This window comes from Megascapheus bottae, chromosome 16, assembly GCF_031878675.1.
Source record: "Megascapheus bottae isolate mThoBot1 chromosome 16, mThoBot2.hap1, whole genome shotgun sequence".
Lineage (NCBI taxonomy): Eukaryota > Metazoa > Chordata > Mammalia > Rodentia > Geomyidae > Megascapheus > Megascapheus bottae.
Window position 1 is genome coordinate 38944057 of NC_143524.1, and position 14334 is coordinate 38958390.

The 14334-nt window shown below is 46.4% G+C and overlaps 1 protein-coding gene across 10 annotated transcripts in view; it reads left to right on the top strand.

Moving 5' to 3' along the window:
* Positions 1-14334, top strand: part of Dennd2b (DENN domain containing 2B) — a 145756-nt gene that overhangs the window by 107475 nt on the left and 23947 nt on the right. For all 10 annotated transcript variants that reach the window (XM_090348188.1, XM_090348186.1, XM_090348192.1 and 7 more), the window contains 3 exons: positions 1616-2872; positions 4324-4460; positions 12978-13129. In XM_090348188.1, the coding sequence (XP_090204314.1) occupies positions 1616-2872; positions 4324-4460; positions 12978-13129 (1546 nt within the window). The remainder of the gene's footprint in view (positions 1-1615; positions 2873-4323; positions 4461-12977; positions 13130-14334) is intronic.

Here is a 14334-nt window from a genome sequence, read left to right on the forward strand (position 1 = left end):
TGAGCCTCAGCACCACTTCCGGCTTTTTGCTATGTATGTGGTACCGACGAATCAACCTGGGTCTTCATGCATGCTAGGCAAGCACTCTACCACTAGGCCAAACTCCTGGCCCCGTCTCTTGGTATTTTATAGGCTGTGTTAAAAACTGGGCTCTGCCCAGTGTTGTGGAGTGTCAGTTGAGCTTTGCTTGTGGCTTAAGGGTCCACAAAGGTGTTGATGGCCATTGCTTAATTAGAATATTTCTTGTGGTATAAATTCACATGCTGCCTTCACCATGTGCCAGCTGGGTGCCCTTGGATGAGATAGTTAACCTTTGTAGGCAATGAGTCTTTCTTCTTAGACAATGAATGTGTCCAGTAGAATAAATCTCAGGGGAAGGAGGGTTTAAGTATTTGAGCATGTGTATTCGAGGTTCCTTCAGGAAGTAGTGTGCTAGAGTTCTTTGTCTCAGCTCGAGAAGTTATTATTAGCATATCTTTTCAACTCTATACTCAGTGATGTCACATTGGTAACTCATCTGTAGTGGGGATATTTATACTGGGAAATCTGGCACCACTCTGTGCTTTTCCTCAAAGAGCCAGTTGTTGGCCACTGAGCAGTACACTACCGGGTCTCACTGTTATCTTGTTGACAGGCATAGATTCCTGGGATACTATGGCCTGTTCCAGAACAGGCTTCTGCTTCATGTATTACTTAGGACCTCTAAGGATAAGTTGGCAAAGAAGCACCTTGAGCTTGGCCTGCTGTGGCTTGGGACCTGTTCTTACCTTTAGAATGACATTGAACCAAGCACTAGTAGCTCATATTGGTAATCCTAGCTACTCAGGAGGCTGAGATCTGAGGATCATGGTTCCAAGCCAGCCTGAACAGGAAAGTCTCATGGACTTAACTCCAGTTAACTACCAAAAATAAATAAATAAACAAACCAACCAACCAAAACACACACACACACACACACACACACACACAGCTGGAAGCAGAGGTATGTCTCAAGTAGGTAGAGTGCCTAGGCCCAACTTCAAGCCCCAGGACTAGCACCGAAAACAAAATAAAACAAAACAAAAAAAACACACCCTGGAAAGTGCACTAGCTGAACAGTGTACTTCTGTCTTTGAGAATCACACAGGATAGAGGGTTGGCTCTTTCAAAGAATAAGACATGATGAGAGTGGCACTGTGGCTCAAGGGGCGGAGCACTATATTTGAGCTGAAGAGTTCATGGATAGTGCCCAGGCCCAGAGTTCAAATCCCCTGACTGACAAAAACAGGAAGGAAGGAAGGAAGGAACGAAAAAGAGAAATGAAACATAAGCCAGATGCTGGTGGCTCACACCTGTAATCCTAGCTACTCGGGAGACTGAAATCTGAGGATTGTAGTTCAAAGCCAGCCCGGGCACAAAAGTCCACGAGATGTTTATCTCCAGTTAACTATTAGAAAAACAGAAATGGTGCTGTGGCTTAAGTGGTAGAGTGCTAACCTTGAGCTGAAAAGCTCAGGGACAGAGCCTGGGCCCAGAATTCAAGCCCCGCTACCAAAAAAAAAAAAAAAAGACATACATAGACATAATATCTGTGTTTGTTTTCACTATTGTTTTCTTTGCTTCTTTTTGCTCCTAGGTCTCAGTCAGTCTCTCCACCTCCAGTTCTGTCTCCACCAAGGAGTCCCATCTACCCTTTCAGTGATAGCGAAACCTCAGCCTGCAGGTTCCCCAACCGCTCCAGCTCCCGGCTACTCCTCAAGAACCGGCATCCCTGTGATTCTTCACCCCCAAATCCTCAAGACCTCTCCCCGGATATTTCACCACCCACCTGTCCCCTCAAGGTCACCAGCATCAGCCATTTGGACAGAAGCCCTTCAGTGTACAAGGGAGAGGGCCAGAAGGAGACTATCCAGGGAGCGGCCCCAGATGGAGAGGAAGTAGCTGCTTGCCTCCCCATTGCCCAGAGCACCCCCTCCCTCGGGCCAGGGGGTGGCCCACGTAGTGTCTTGCTCACCCGCACTGGCACCCGTACCCATAGCCAGGGTATACGGGAGAAAATCTCAGCATGGGAAGGTCGCCGAGAGGTGTCTGCCAGGATGAGCCTGTGTGGAGAGAAGCTGGAGGGCTCTGGGAGCGAGTGGGCGGCCAGTGAGGGCTGCCCCAGTGTGGGCTGCTCCAGCGTGGTGCCATCTCCCTGCAGCTCAGAAAAGACCTTTGATTTCAAGGGCCTCCGGAGGATGAGCAGGACCTTCTCTGAGTGCTCCTACCCTGAGACCGAGGAAGAGGGAGAGGTACTCCCTGTCCGGGACTCTTTGTACCGGCCAGAGAAGCGGTCAGGCCGGAGTGAGCCCAGTGCCTTCCTCAGGGGGCATGGCAGCAGGAAGGAGAGCTCAGCAGTGCTGAGCCGGATCCAGAAAATTGAACAAGCCCTAAAGGAGCAGCCAGGCCGGGGGCTTCCCCAGCTCCCCAGTAGCTGCTACAGTATAGACCGTGGGAGAAGGAAGACGAGCACCCTGGGCACCTTGGAGGAGCCTGCAGGGAGCATAAGTGTGAGCGCTGGCAGCCAGACAGTTGGATTGGCTGGAGTTGGGGAGGCAGGCCCACCCCTGGACAGGGAAAGCAGTGGTTCTAGGAAGCCAGGATCCCCTGGAAATAGCCCTAGTTCCCAGCGGCTGCCATTGAAGAGCTCCCCTGATCCCGCTGTGAACCCTGTCCCCAAACCCAAGCGTACCTTTGAATATGAGGCTGACAAGAACCCCAAGAGTAAGCCAAGCAATGGTCTACCTCCTTCGCCCACACCTGCTGCTCCACCTCCCTTGCCCTCCACCCCAGCCCCACCAATCACCCGGAGACCCAAGAAGGACATGCGTGGTCATCGCAAGTCCCAGAGCAGGTAACACATGCCCCTCTTGTGTTGTACAGTGGAGGCCGGGTGTCCTTTCAGATAGAGGATGCAGAGCAGATTGTGCAGTGTATCACAGGAGCGCAGGTGCTCTGAAGCACCAGGTAATCATCAGGTTGGTAGTTGTAGTGTAAAAAAATGAGATTGTTCTGCTCTCCTGGAGGTGGGGGGATGAAAAGGGGAAGGGTGAAAGCTCTTAGTACTGTGTACTGAAGACATTGGCTGGGTTTTGGCCTTTGGGACAGAGCTGGACTGAGTCCAAGTTCTGTTACAGCTTCCTTAATTCTTTGTGGGAAGGTCAATGCTATTCCCTTTTAGACTAGTAAGAGTTTAGCCTCACTACTATATAAATTGCCAGCACTGGTAATTTATTTCTGCAAGTGAAGTATTGTCCGGATACTGTGTTTTAGCATTAATTACAGTAAAATGTTTAGAATTTGATGTGATTCTCCTCCCCTGGGGGGTCTCTGGGCCATAGGGAAACCTTGGGCCTGTAACAGGAGGGGATTTCTAGGTCCTGAGACTGATGAAAAAAAGAGAGTAGAAGAACATTTCACTTGCCTCATGGCTAAATCCAATAATTGCTTGCCCTGAGCTACTATTGCTTCCTTGTTCAGTTATAATATTCCTAACCCAGGCCTACAAGGCCATCAGTCCTGTGAGACTTGGATTTCCCTTAGCCATGAGCTGCATGGCTTAAGAATCTGAACACTTCACAACTCTTACCTGCACATGGCAAGGAAGTTCACATGTTAAATGGGAAAGGATCTGTTAAATGAAGCTTAAAGTACAGGAAAACAGACTGAAGACTCCCCCAAAGTGAAACAAAGCTTGTGTGTCCATCTGATGTGGGGCTACGTGAGGCAGTCAATAAGGAGTAGGATAGGATAGTAAGGGCTTTATGGGAAAGCTGGCTACTGAATTTAGAGAAGGGCTGCTTGGCAACTCTTACCAGCCCAGGTGGTAGAGGGCTAGCTGTGAGTACCAAAGAAGCTCAAGGACAACCATGTATAAGTGGTACTGGTCCATGGATCTTTGGCTCCTAGAAAGTACAGATGAAAAAAAAAACCAAAGACAGAACTCAATAGGATCCATAGCATTTAAAAGGCCAGGTGAAAAGAAGAAGCCTTCATGAGAACCTAGAAAACAGTTGGTGGAGAGGTAATATGTATCATAGAGGCCAAGGAAGAGATCACCAATGTATATGTTATCTATTGCTGTTAATACTGGTATTACTAGGCCCTTGGGCAAGGACCCTTCAGACCCTCTGTCTCCTCATTTGTGGATGGTAAGTGTGGATCTATCACCATCCTTTTTTAGCAGCTGGTTTTATGATGATGACTATTCCATAGCAAGAGAGCAGGGGTCTGGTGCAGCTGGAATGACGATGGCAATATAATGGTATGAACAACAATAATAACAGTATTACTTGTTATCCACAGAAAATCCTTAGAGTTTGAGGATGCATCCAGTCTCCAGTCCCTGTATCCCTCTTCTCCCACTGAAAATGGTACTGAGAGCCAACCCAAGTTTGGATCCAAAAGCACTTTAGAAGAGAATGCCTATGAAGATATTGTGGGTAAGCAGGCGCTGAAGGAACCAAGGTCATCTCATGTATTGTGGGCTAACATGTTCCTATCATGGAGAACTCTGGGAAATAGGTATCAGAGGAAGAAGCACTTCAGCAAAACAGTACAGCTTAGTCACTAAAGCCTGGCTTTTGAGTAAACTGAAACCCAAAAGCTCCCATGAAGGGGAAAACTATATATTTCTTTTCTTCTGATTTTGTACAACTTGAGAGCCCACCAGGCACTCTTCCTGAGCTCTGTGTTGGCCTTAAGCCAATCATTTAACTTGTGACAGCTGTTTTTCTTTTATAAAATGATGATGGCAATATAATGGTAGGAACAACAATAATAACAGTAATACTTCATGAGGTTATTCGTAGGATTTGATAGATTAATATTAGCATTAGATGGATAGACACCAGTCAGTTCAATGTTTGACAAGAGCCTACTTCTTGGTTCAAAGACATCTGTCACCTCCCAGTATATTCTGGAATTTATAAGAATTGTGAGGGTTCTTTACCTAATGACCTCCTAAAGATACCTTCTAGTTCTAACACAATGGAAGCAGGTTGTGTTAGGGGTATTTTGAGGGGATAGAGAGACATTGAATCTGTAGTACAAGCTAGGCAGTTTCATAGACCATGGCAGAAGATGCAAGACTCCCACATCACAGACGAAGGACTATCACAGCACGAGCTCCATCTTCTCTTAGGCTCCCCTGTCTCATAAGTCCCAAGTAGAAATTTGTACACCAGTGAGAGTGCCAGAGTTTAGGAGAACACAGACTTTGAGGGAGCTGCTGATAAACCTGCCCAACCTTGGCTCTACGAGAAGATGGTATCGTTTGTGATCAAGAAACAAAAATGCCCCTCCCTAAGAGGGAGACACTATCTTTGTCTTCCAAGACATCTATATAAACATCCTTGAAAATACAGCCTGGAACTGAGGCTCCAAAGAAGAACAAAATGCAGTACTCCTTAGAGAATTGTCTTTTCAGAAGAGGAAAACATTATTTCAGGTATCAGCAACAACAAATGGATGGTCGTGTCTGGGTAGGGTTTATTTGTAGCTTTTTTGTTCCTATTTTTGTTGTTTGAGATGGGTTACATCATAAATAAGATCCAAATAGGATCCTAAGCCGACTGCCAAATCAGCCTCCTAAGTGCTAGTATTACAGGCATGTGCCACCATGCCTGGTTATATTTGGCATGCACTTTAGTCCTACTTTTACCATTTTTTTTTTGTGCCAGTCCTGAGGCTTGAACTTAGGGCCTGAGCACTGTCCTTGGGCTTTTTCCTCAAAGCTAACACTCTGCCACTTGAGCCATAGCACCATTTCTGGCTTTTTCTATGTATGTGGTACTGAGGAATTGAACCCAGGTCTTTGTGCATGCTAGGCAAGCACTCTACCACTAGGCCAAACTCCTGGCCCACTACTTTTATCTTTAATAGAATTTGAGTCTGCTCAATGAACTTGTGTCTTGACATAGGTTACTGGAGGGGAGGGACTTGTGTTCACTTGTTCCTCTTCTGAGTACTCTATCTCCTGACTCTGTCTTAGGCCTTGAAGTTGAAGAAAATAATCTTAGTTAACAGAGAGAAGTAGACCCAGTAGGGAAAGCCTTTCCGATTCTGAGTGTGGAGGTCTTAGGAGGAGGAGGTTGCCCTAGTCCCTCACTTGATCTGACATCATTTCATAGTGTACTCTTTACAACTTGTTGGACTTCATTTCTGAGGAGACAACAACTGTGTTCAGACTCCACAGATAGATTGCGTTTCAAGGAATGGAGCCTACGATATGTAGCCCTGCAAACAGAATGATAGCTGGAAGAGTGTAGGAGAGAGAAGCCTCTTCCTCTATCCCTGTCCTGGGGGAAAATGACAGCTTTTGCCCACCCCCTCCCAGAACTGAGGCAGTTCTTCAACCTTCACTTCATTTCATCCATCCCTCACCCCTAGCTGTAGCTCCTCTGTCCAAAGGGCATCCAAGTGGCCCTATCTTTTTTACTTTCTAATGGAAGAAAATCACTGATTAGTGCGAGGAGATCTCTCTCTTCTTCCATCCTCCTCCCATGCTCCTCCCCATTTCTCAGGAGAAAATATCCTAATTTTCTCTAGTTTGATGTAATGAATCATTGTGTCATAGTGCAATGGTATCAGTGCTGCCCTTGGTAGCTGCCTTGGGCAGATAGACCTGCAGTTTCCTAATACCCCTCCAGCACACCAGGCCCAGGTAGTACTGTAGTTCTCACTCCTTTGTTCACTAGCATCTCTCTGCTGCTGCCCAAGGATTTCAGATGAGAAACAGAAGTGATGAACAGGAAAAGATGGATGACTTTAGTTATTCCACCCTGTCCAGAATTCATGATGCAGGATTCTGTTGAGGGATGTTTAGGGATAGAGTAGAGGGGACTGAATTTTGGAAGTACTGTTTTGGTGGCAGAGGTATTTTCTGGGCCTTCATAGGTCAGGTTAGGATGAAGAAGAACCTAGTTTTCTTGGGCCTCTGCCACTCTCTCATTACAAAGACTCTCTCCCCCCCCCCCGCCACTTTGGGATGTTATATGAGGAAGCAAGAAAATAGAAGAGCAGCCTGCTTGCTTCATGGGTGGATGAGATAGAATTATAGGTAAGGGCTGCATAGTATGGTGGGGGGTGTAGAGATGGAGTTGAGCACCTTTGTACTTGCTTACCTGGACCTTCAGAGCCTTTGTGTAAAGAATAAGAGGATAAAAAGGATGGGAGAGTACAGGCAAGAGGGCAGGGAGTGAGCTGACACCATTCTGTTTTGATTTGTTGGTGGGAGGGAGTGGGGGGTGGGAAGGGCAGGTGGGTGTTTGGGTTTAACAAGTGGAGTGCAGGTGGTTTGGAGGGTCTATAGGTAATACAGGATAGTGCCCTGGATATTTTCTTACCTTTTTAAAATTAATTTTTACTTTTAAATTGTTATTATAAAGGTGATACGCTGAGGGGTTACAGTTAACATAAGTCAGGCAATGAATACTACTACTTTTGGGGGAGGAGTCGGGGGGGGAGGGGGGCTTCTTCTCTTACTCTCTCCCAGTTGTTTTCTTACCCTTTATTTCCCACAACATTCTAGGCTAAATTTCTAGCACCTGACCAGGGAGGCTAGAGGGAAATACAAAGGAGAATATTTTCTTTCTGTTAAATTCTGGTTCTTTATCTTTCTCTATCTCCTTGGAGAGTTGTTCAAGAATTTATACTCTCTTCTCCTCTCCCTCCTCCTCCCCCACACCTATAGGCTTCAGGGAGTCTCTTTTTGCTGAACTCTGAATGTTGGGTTTCATTCTGCCTTGATTGATCATTGACCAATGGCTTATACTTCCTAAGCTCAGTTTTTGGTCTTGCCTAGCCTCTGTGTTCTGGGATTAAAGTTGTTTCTGGTTCTGGCTAGATTATTCAGCCCTGTGCTGCCTCCCGTCCATGGGGACAAAGGGAGCTTTGTTTCAGGCATGTGATAATGGGCCTGTAGGGAGGCTGAGAGAAGTCACCTAAATTTCCTGCTTGGGTATAGCCCATTGGACTGGAGATCTGGTCTGTTGGAGATTGAGGGCCAGTTGGCTTGGAGACCAGTGTATCTTCTCTGTGAGCATAGTCTTGAACAAAGAGCCTCAGGGACTTGGCTGGCCTCTGGCCCACACCAGGCATAATGTCTAAGGAAACAGGGCGGAATACTCCGGAAGGACTGAGGTTTTGTCTGCTAATTTGCAAGAGAAGGATTCAAAAAGAAAGTTGCTGCTTTGCTGCTTCCTGGGGCTTTTAATTCTTACTGCAGTCTAATTTGACATCTGCCCTTGGAAGAGGTTGCTATTCTATTAAACCCTTGTAATCATTTGCATTCTGAGCCTGACACTGAAAAATGCACCCAAGGAAAGAAACAGCTTGTTAGGGAGTTATGTGGAGTGGCCTGGGCGCAAAACCAAGGAACTGGGGCTACATTCCTGCCGAGATTCCCACTCCCATCAGCTAGCTGGGGCCAAGGGACAGCTTCCAGGAACTTCAGTGGATTGCAAGCTGGGGACAGGGCCATTCTGCCAGCTGATACTGTGCAAAGCTTCTTGGCTCCATTCTCTCTGCCTTGTTTCTTTCACCCCCAAGCTGGGCATCAATAAGGAGAAGAGACACCTACCAGGATGGAGGTTACAGAAGGAAGTAAAGTAGCCAGCTTAGGGAAAGGTGCCAAGGCTGCTGAAAAGAGGTGTCAAAGCCTGTTCCTTGGAGAACCTGGCCCTTTCTTTGCTGTATGATGGGGGTGGAGTCTGTTGGGGGAGAGGCGGAGACCTGGAACAAACAGCCAATTGGAATTATGAAAGGAAATCTGCAGACCCCTAGGCTTTAGCCATGGGTGTGGTTCAGAGAACTTGGACTGTGTAATGGGGAAATTCTCTGGGCCTGTATACACCTCATTTCGCTGGTTCTTCTGGTTGTAGGGGATGAGGAGAGTCGAGTAGGGCGCTTCATGTATGATTAACCACCTTAGGAGCTGTGGGGAAGGGTTGGGACAGTGGTTAGGGAGGGATTATTCTTTGCTCAGGAGGGTCACTGTGATAATTTGGGGTTCTGACAAGCCGCTTTTCGAATAGTGCAGAGCAAAAGTTCCTGGTGATGCTTTGGTCTGTATCAGCCTAGTTGGAAAAGGTTGAGATTTGCATCTGAATAAAATGAGATGGGACTGAGCTTGCTGTACTGGGGCCGTTCCCGGCTAGACCTCCTGAGTAGGACAGAGGAAGGTCCTTCTCCATGCTCAGTGTGGATGGTCCTGGTACTGCCTCCCATCCGGGCCTGCCAAATCATCACATTCACTTTGCTCTAGCTTCCACAGAAGTCCTGTCTAGTTTCCGTGTAGGACGTTCTCAGCACTATTTCCCATTCTTAGATTTGGTGTTTACTTACAAGTTTGGTTTAGTGGCTCTAGGACTCAGAGACTGTGTGTGGGGGTGTATGTGGGGGTGTGGGTGTATGTGTATATATGTGTGTTTGTGTGTCTATCCATGTGTCTATGTCCTGGGTTTTGAACTCAGGGCCTAGGTGCTATCCTTTAGCTTTATTTTTTTTCTAAGGCTAGTACTCTACCACTTGAGCCACAACTCTACTTCTAGTTTTTTTTATTAGTTTATTGGAGATAGGGTCTCAGTGACCTTCCTGCCTGGGCTGGCTTGGAATACAGATATAGGCTACTGGTACCCAGCTCTCAGGTGCTTCTCTTTCTCTTTCTTTCTTTCTTTCTTTCTTTCTTTCTTTCTTTCTTTCTTTCTTTCTTTCCTCCTCCTCCTCCTCCTCCTCCTCCTCCTCTTCCTCCTCCTCCTCCTCCTCCTCCTCCCCTAGGCATCCTTCTGCCTGTAGAGATGACTAGAAAATGTCTGGGAGACAGTTCCAAAGGAACCAGTGTGCTAAATAGGGGTGGCAGGTGGGCTCTGAAGAGAACAAACTAGGCTGAGGAGGCAGGGGGGCAGGGCTTAGGCTGGAGCTAGCAAAGAGTTCACTGAAGATGTGATTCATGGACTGGTTACATCAGAGAACGAAAAGGCTGTCATTGGGACTGGGAAGGAGGAGTGGGTATTGAGGCCATTTTCAGTGGCGGTATAGAGAACCGTTTGTCATTGATGTATATTAACGTTGTATACCAGTTTACCAGTTACTTCTTTGGACTTCATATCTTTTTTTTTTTTTTTTGATCTGCCATAGGGTTTGGACTCAGCCTGGGTGCTGTTTCTGAGCTCTTCAGCTCAAGGCTATTGCCCTACCCAATGGGCCTGGGCTTTGTCCCTGAGCTCTTTAGTTCAAGGCTACCGCCCTGCCCCTTGAGCCACAGCACCACTTCTCATTTTCTAGTGGTTAATTGGAGATAAGAATCTCACCAGTCTCACATCTGGTCTTTAGTGCCCAGGTGGCTTTGAATCGCAATCCTCAGATCTCAGCCTCCTGAGTAGCTAGGATTACAGGCGTGAGCCACTGAACCAGCTTTAGATTTTATAACACTATTCAAAGTTCTGATTCTGGAGGAAGAAGGAAGGGGAGAAAATGAGAGAGAAGAGAGGAGGGAAGGTTGGAAGACAAGAGGATTAGACTTGGGGTCTTTTGGCATGACGCTCAGAAGCTATTAGAAAGTTTCAAAATATCTGTCTAAAGCACTGATCCTTAGGAAGCTCCTTCCCTCCCCTCCCTTTCCTCCCTTTCCTCTCCTCCCCTCTTCCTCCTCTCCCCTCCCCTCCCTCCTCTCTCTTCCTTTACCTCCCTTCCTTCCCCTCCCTTCCCTCCTTCTTTTTCATTCCTTTTCTCTTCCCCTCCCCTTTTTCTTTCTACTCCTTTACTCTCTCCCCTCTTCTTCTCTTTCTTCCTCCTTTTCCTCTCTTATTCTCTCCCCAAGGGGCATTTGGCAGGGTCTGAAGGCATTGTTTTTATTTTTACAAGTGATGGACTAGTGGATAGAGGCCAGGATTGTCACTAAACATTCTATAAATGCGCAGGTCAGTTCATGGATGCAAAACGTTAACAGCTTGGTGAAACCCTGATGAAAAATTCTTCTAGCTTGGGGATGATGAGAAGGATTCTAGCTTCCCACTATCGAGGCTGTTTGGACTGGATGGGTGAGGAAGTAATGTTCCCCCACCCCATCTGGACAGTGATACTGTTGTCCTGTTTTTTTATAGGATCGGGAAGCAAGTATCCTGGCACTTTTCCATTCTTAATCCCCTTTACACCTCACTCTTGCAGTGTATACAATGAGGAAGAACCAAGAAGTAGACAATCTACCATACCTCCTCCCCAAGTGGGGTAGGCTGGAGAAACATGCAGAAGATGCTGGCTTTGATATTTGGCTTCTTGAGGCAGAACTGCTGGGCTAGCTCTGCTTAGTCAGGGCCCTGGAATGGAGACAACTCATTTTAACAGCATGACTGTGTTACAGGAAAAGGTCTGCTCCTTTGCTGGGGAGTGTGTGGTGTTGGGAATCACTTAATCCAGTCCTAAATCTTTTCTTGACCCATCCATGACTCATAGCTTACAGAGAATTGTATTGTTCCCATTGCAATCTATTTAGCAGTAACTGAAATCTTCCCTTCACTCCCCTTACCTCTGTAAAATTCATTGTGGTTTCTCAAGAGCAATAAGTAGATGCTATAATTTGGGGGAACCTCAGGTTTCTCTCACATAGAGTTCTATTTTGCTCCTGTGCCCTGTCTAGGAGCACATGCAGTCCCAGCAGCCTTAGCCCTCTGTCCAGGTATGCGCCTGCCTGCTCTGTGGAGCTGGTTTGAACTGTTCTGGGTGTAAGGTACATGCAGGCTTCTGAGGACAGTTGTGGAGAGTAACATTCACCCAAGCTCTGTCCAGTTACTGATGCTTCATCAGGTGACCTCAGCCAAGTCTTAATCTTGTCACTAGTACCTAAGTCTCAAGTCTCATACAGTGCTATTGGAATTAGAGAGGGAAAAGAAAAGATCTTGTTGCTGAGATTAAGCTGGATGGCTCATGATATTACTATATTCTAGAAAAGTCTAGTATTTGCTGGAGGGCATAGGTATGAGAGACTATCTCTGCTGTCTTCAGGTCTTGCTCTTTAGGAGCAAGGACTATGTTTTGAACTTTTTGAGGTGTTTTGTTTTGTTTTGTTTTGTTTTTAAACTGGTGGGATTTAAGAAATGGATCCCTAGAAGCAAGTACTTTCTACCCCTACACTCTGGCCTAGATTCCTTCCAAGCCTTTTATACTTTGCTGTGTTACTACTGCAGGAGGGTTTGTGCCTAAGGGGAGGGGTGATAGTTGTGTTTTTGCTGAGATCACCAGTATAGGAAATAGTGGTACATTAAGTAGAAAAATCCATTGAAAGAGTCATTACTGAACCCTTACCTCTTGCCTATCTCTGTTATGGTTCTAAGCTTGCCTCAGACAAGATCCCCATTCTATAAGACTTGCCGAATGGTGTGACAGGTGAGAGGGAGATCAGGCAAAACTCTGCTCCCTAAAGTTCTTTGAGTTTCTCCATGCTTACTTCTGAAACTCAGTCCCTTAGACCCAGTCCCTTAGACCCACTGAGAGTTGCTTAAAGAGACTGCTGTGTGAGCTATGAAAGCTTAGAAGTGCGTATCTCTGGAGGAGCTTTACCAGCAGAGGGGAATGAGAGCCAGCAACAAACTCTGTGGCTGGGCACAGGCAGGGATAGCTGTGCTCCTCTTGTGCAATCCCTGAATTTATAAAGCAGAGGCCAGACAAGGCTGAGCTGAGCTGAACTGGAGGTGGGGATGAGGTGGGGGTGGGGGTTGGGGGAAGTATTTGCTTTTAGACTTGGAGCCAGGATCTGTTTGTAGCCTCCCCTCTGTAGACAGGCAGCTGCATGACTCATGAACTAAAAGGGCCAGGCTGAAGCCATTCTGTTTGGTTCACAGGAATTCTGCTTGTTTATTTGCGTGTGTGTGTGTGTGTGTGTGTGTGTGTGTGTGTGTGTGTGTGTGTGTGTGTGTGTGTGTGTGTGTGTGTTTCTTCCCTTCTCAAACTTTTCTTCTCTGCAGGAGAGCTGCCCAAGGAGAATCCATATGAGGATGTGGACTTGAAGAACCGAAGAGCAGGACGAAAATCCCAGCAACTGTCTGAGAACTCCTTAGACTCTTTGAATAGGATGTGGAGTCCTCAGGACAGGAAGTACAACAATCCACCCATGCAGGTAATATAGAACTGGGCCCACAGGAGGGCTGCAGAAGGGGCCTGTCCTCTCAGAGTGTGGGCCCAGTTCTCCCTGAGGCTTTCTTCTTCAGTAGTCAAAAGAGGTTGTCAGGAAAGAGTTTATACTCTGGAACTTCCGCCGTGTTGAATTTACTGTGAGCAACTGGGATGTGGCACCTTCTTTCTGAGCTGCAAAAAACTAAGCCAGGAGCACCTTGAAGTCCCTCCCCTATCATTATTCTTCCTCCCCTCCATGGGAAATGAGAAGACAGGACCCTAGTTATTCAATTATTTTCAGGAACTATCTTAGTACTGGCATTTGGTGGCCAGGAATAGGTCATGAACCAGATTTGGGAAGCCTGTTGTATCTGAAGCCATTCCTATTAGACAACTAAGAATAAATCTTTGAAGAATAGGCTGAAGGAAGTTAGAATGAAAAGAAAGGTGAAAGGTCAGAGGAATCTCTTAGATATAAGTTCATTCTATTTTTATCCAGGAAGCAGGAAAAGCCAGCAAGGTAGTAGAGCAGGCCTTTTTGACCTACTCAGGTAACCCTTAACGCTGCAAATGGAAGTACTTGGTTAACTTACAGCATTAACCAAAGAATATATAAATTATTTCTTCTGACTTTGGATTCCTTTCTAAAGTACTATGTTTAAACAAGTTTTCATCAAATTTGTTTGGCCAGACTGATTGGGTAGGGAGAAGAAACTGAGGGATATGGTGTGGAAGATTTGATGAGGGCTGAGGATAGACAAATCCAGACTCCTATGTGAGGGTCATTAGAGGGCACCTGCCTTCCTAGCAGTGTGCAGGAATCCATTGTAAGGCACCATGTATTGAGAGGCATCAATCTAGATGGGAGGCATCAGTCTGTAGAGGGAGAGAGAAAAAAGGAAGTAGATCAGGGCAAGGAAGAGAAGGACAGTCCAAGACCTTGTGGAGTAAGATCCAATTACATACGAGACCTGTCTTGCCCAGCACTGGTAACCAGAACCTTTGTGCTGTCCATGGAGAAAGTATGTCCCAGCTACTAGGATTGCACAGTAGAGCACGTGGGTTATTGCCTTTGCTAGCCCATCTTCTAGTATTGATGTGGTGGGGAGCTAGGGAAGTCTGGCTCCATCAAGCAGGCTCAGTCCTAAAGTTCATAGTCTGTGTTTGCCATCTCTTTCTACCCTTTTTTTTTTTTTTTTTGGTCAGTCA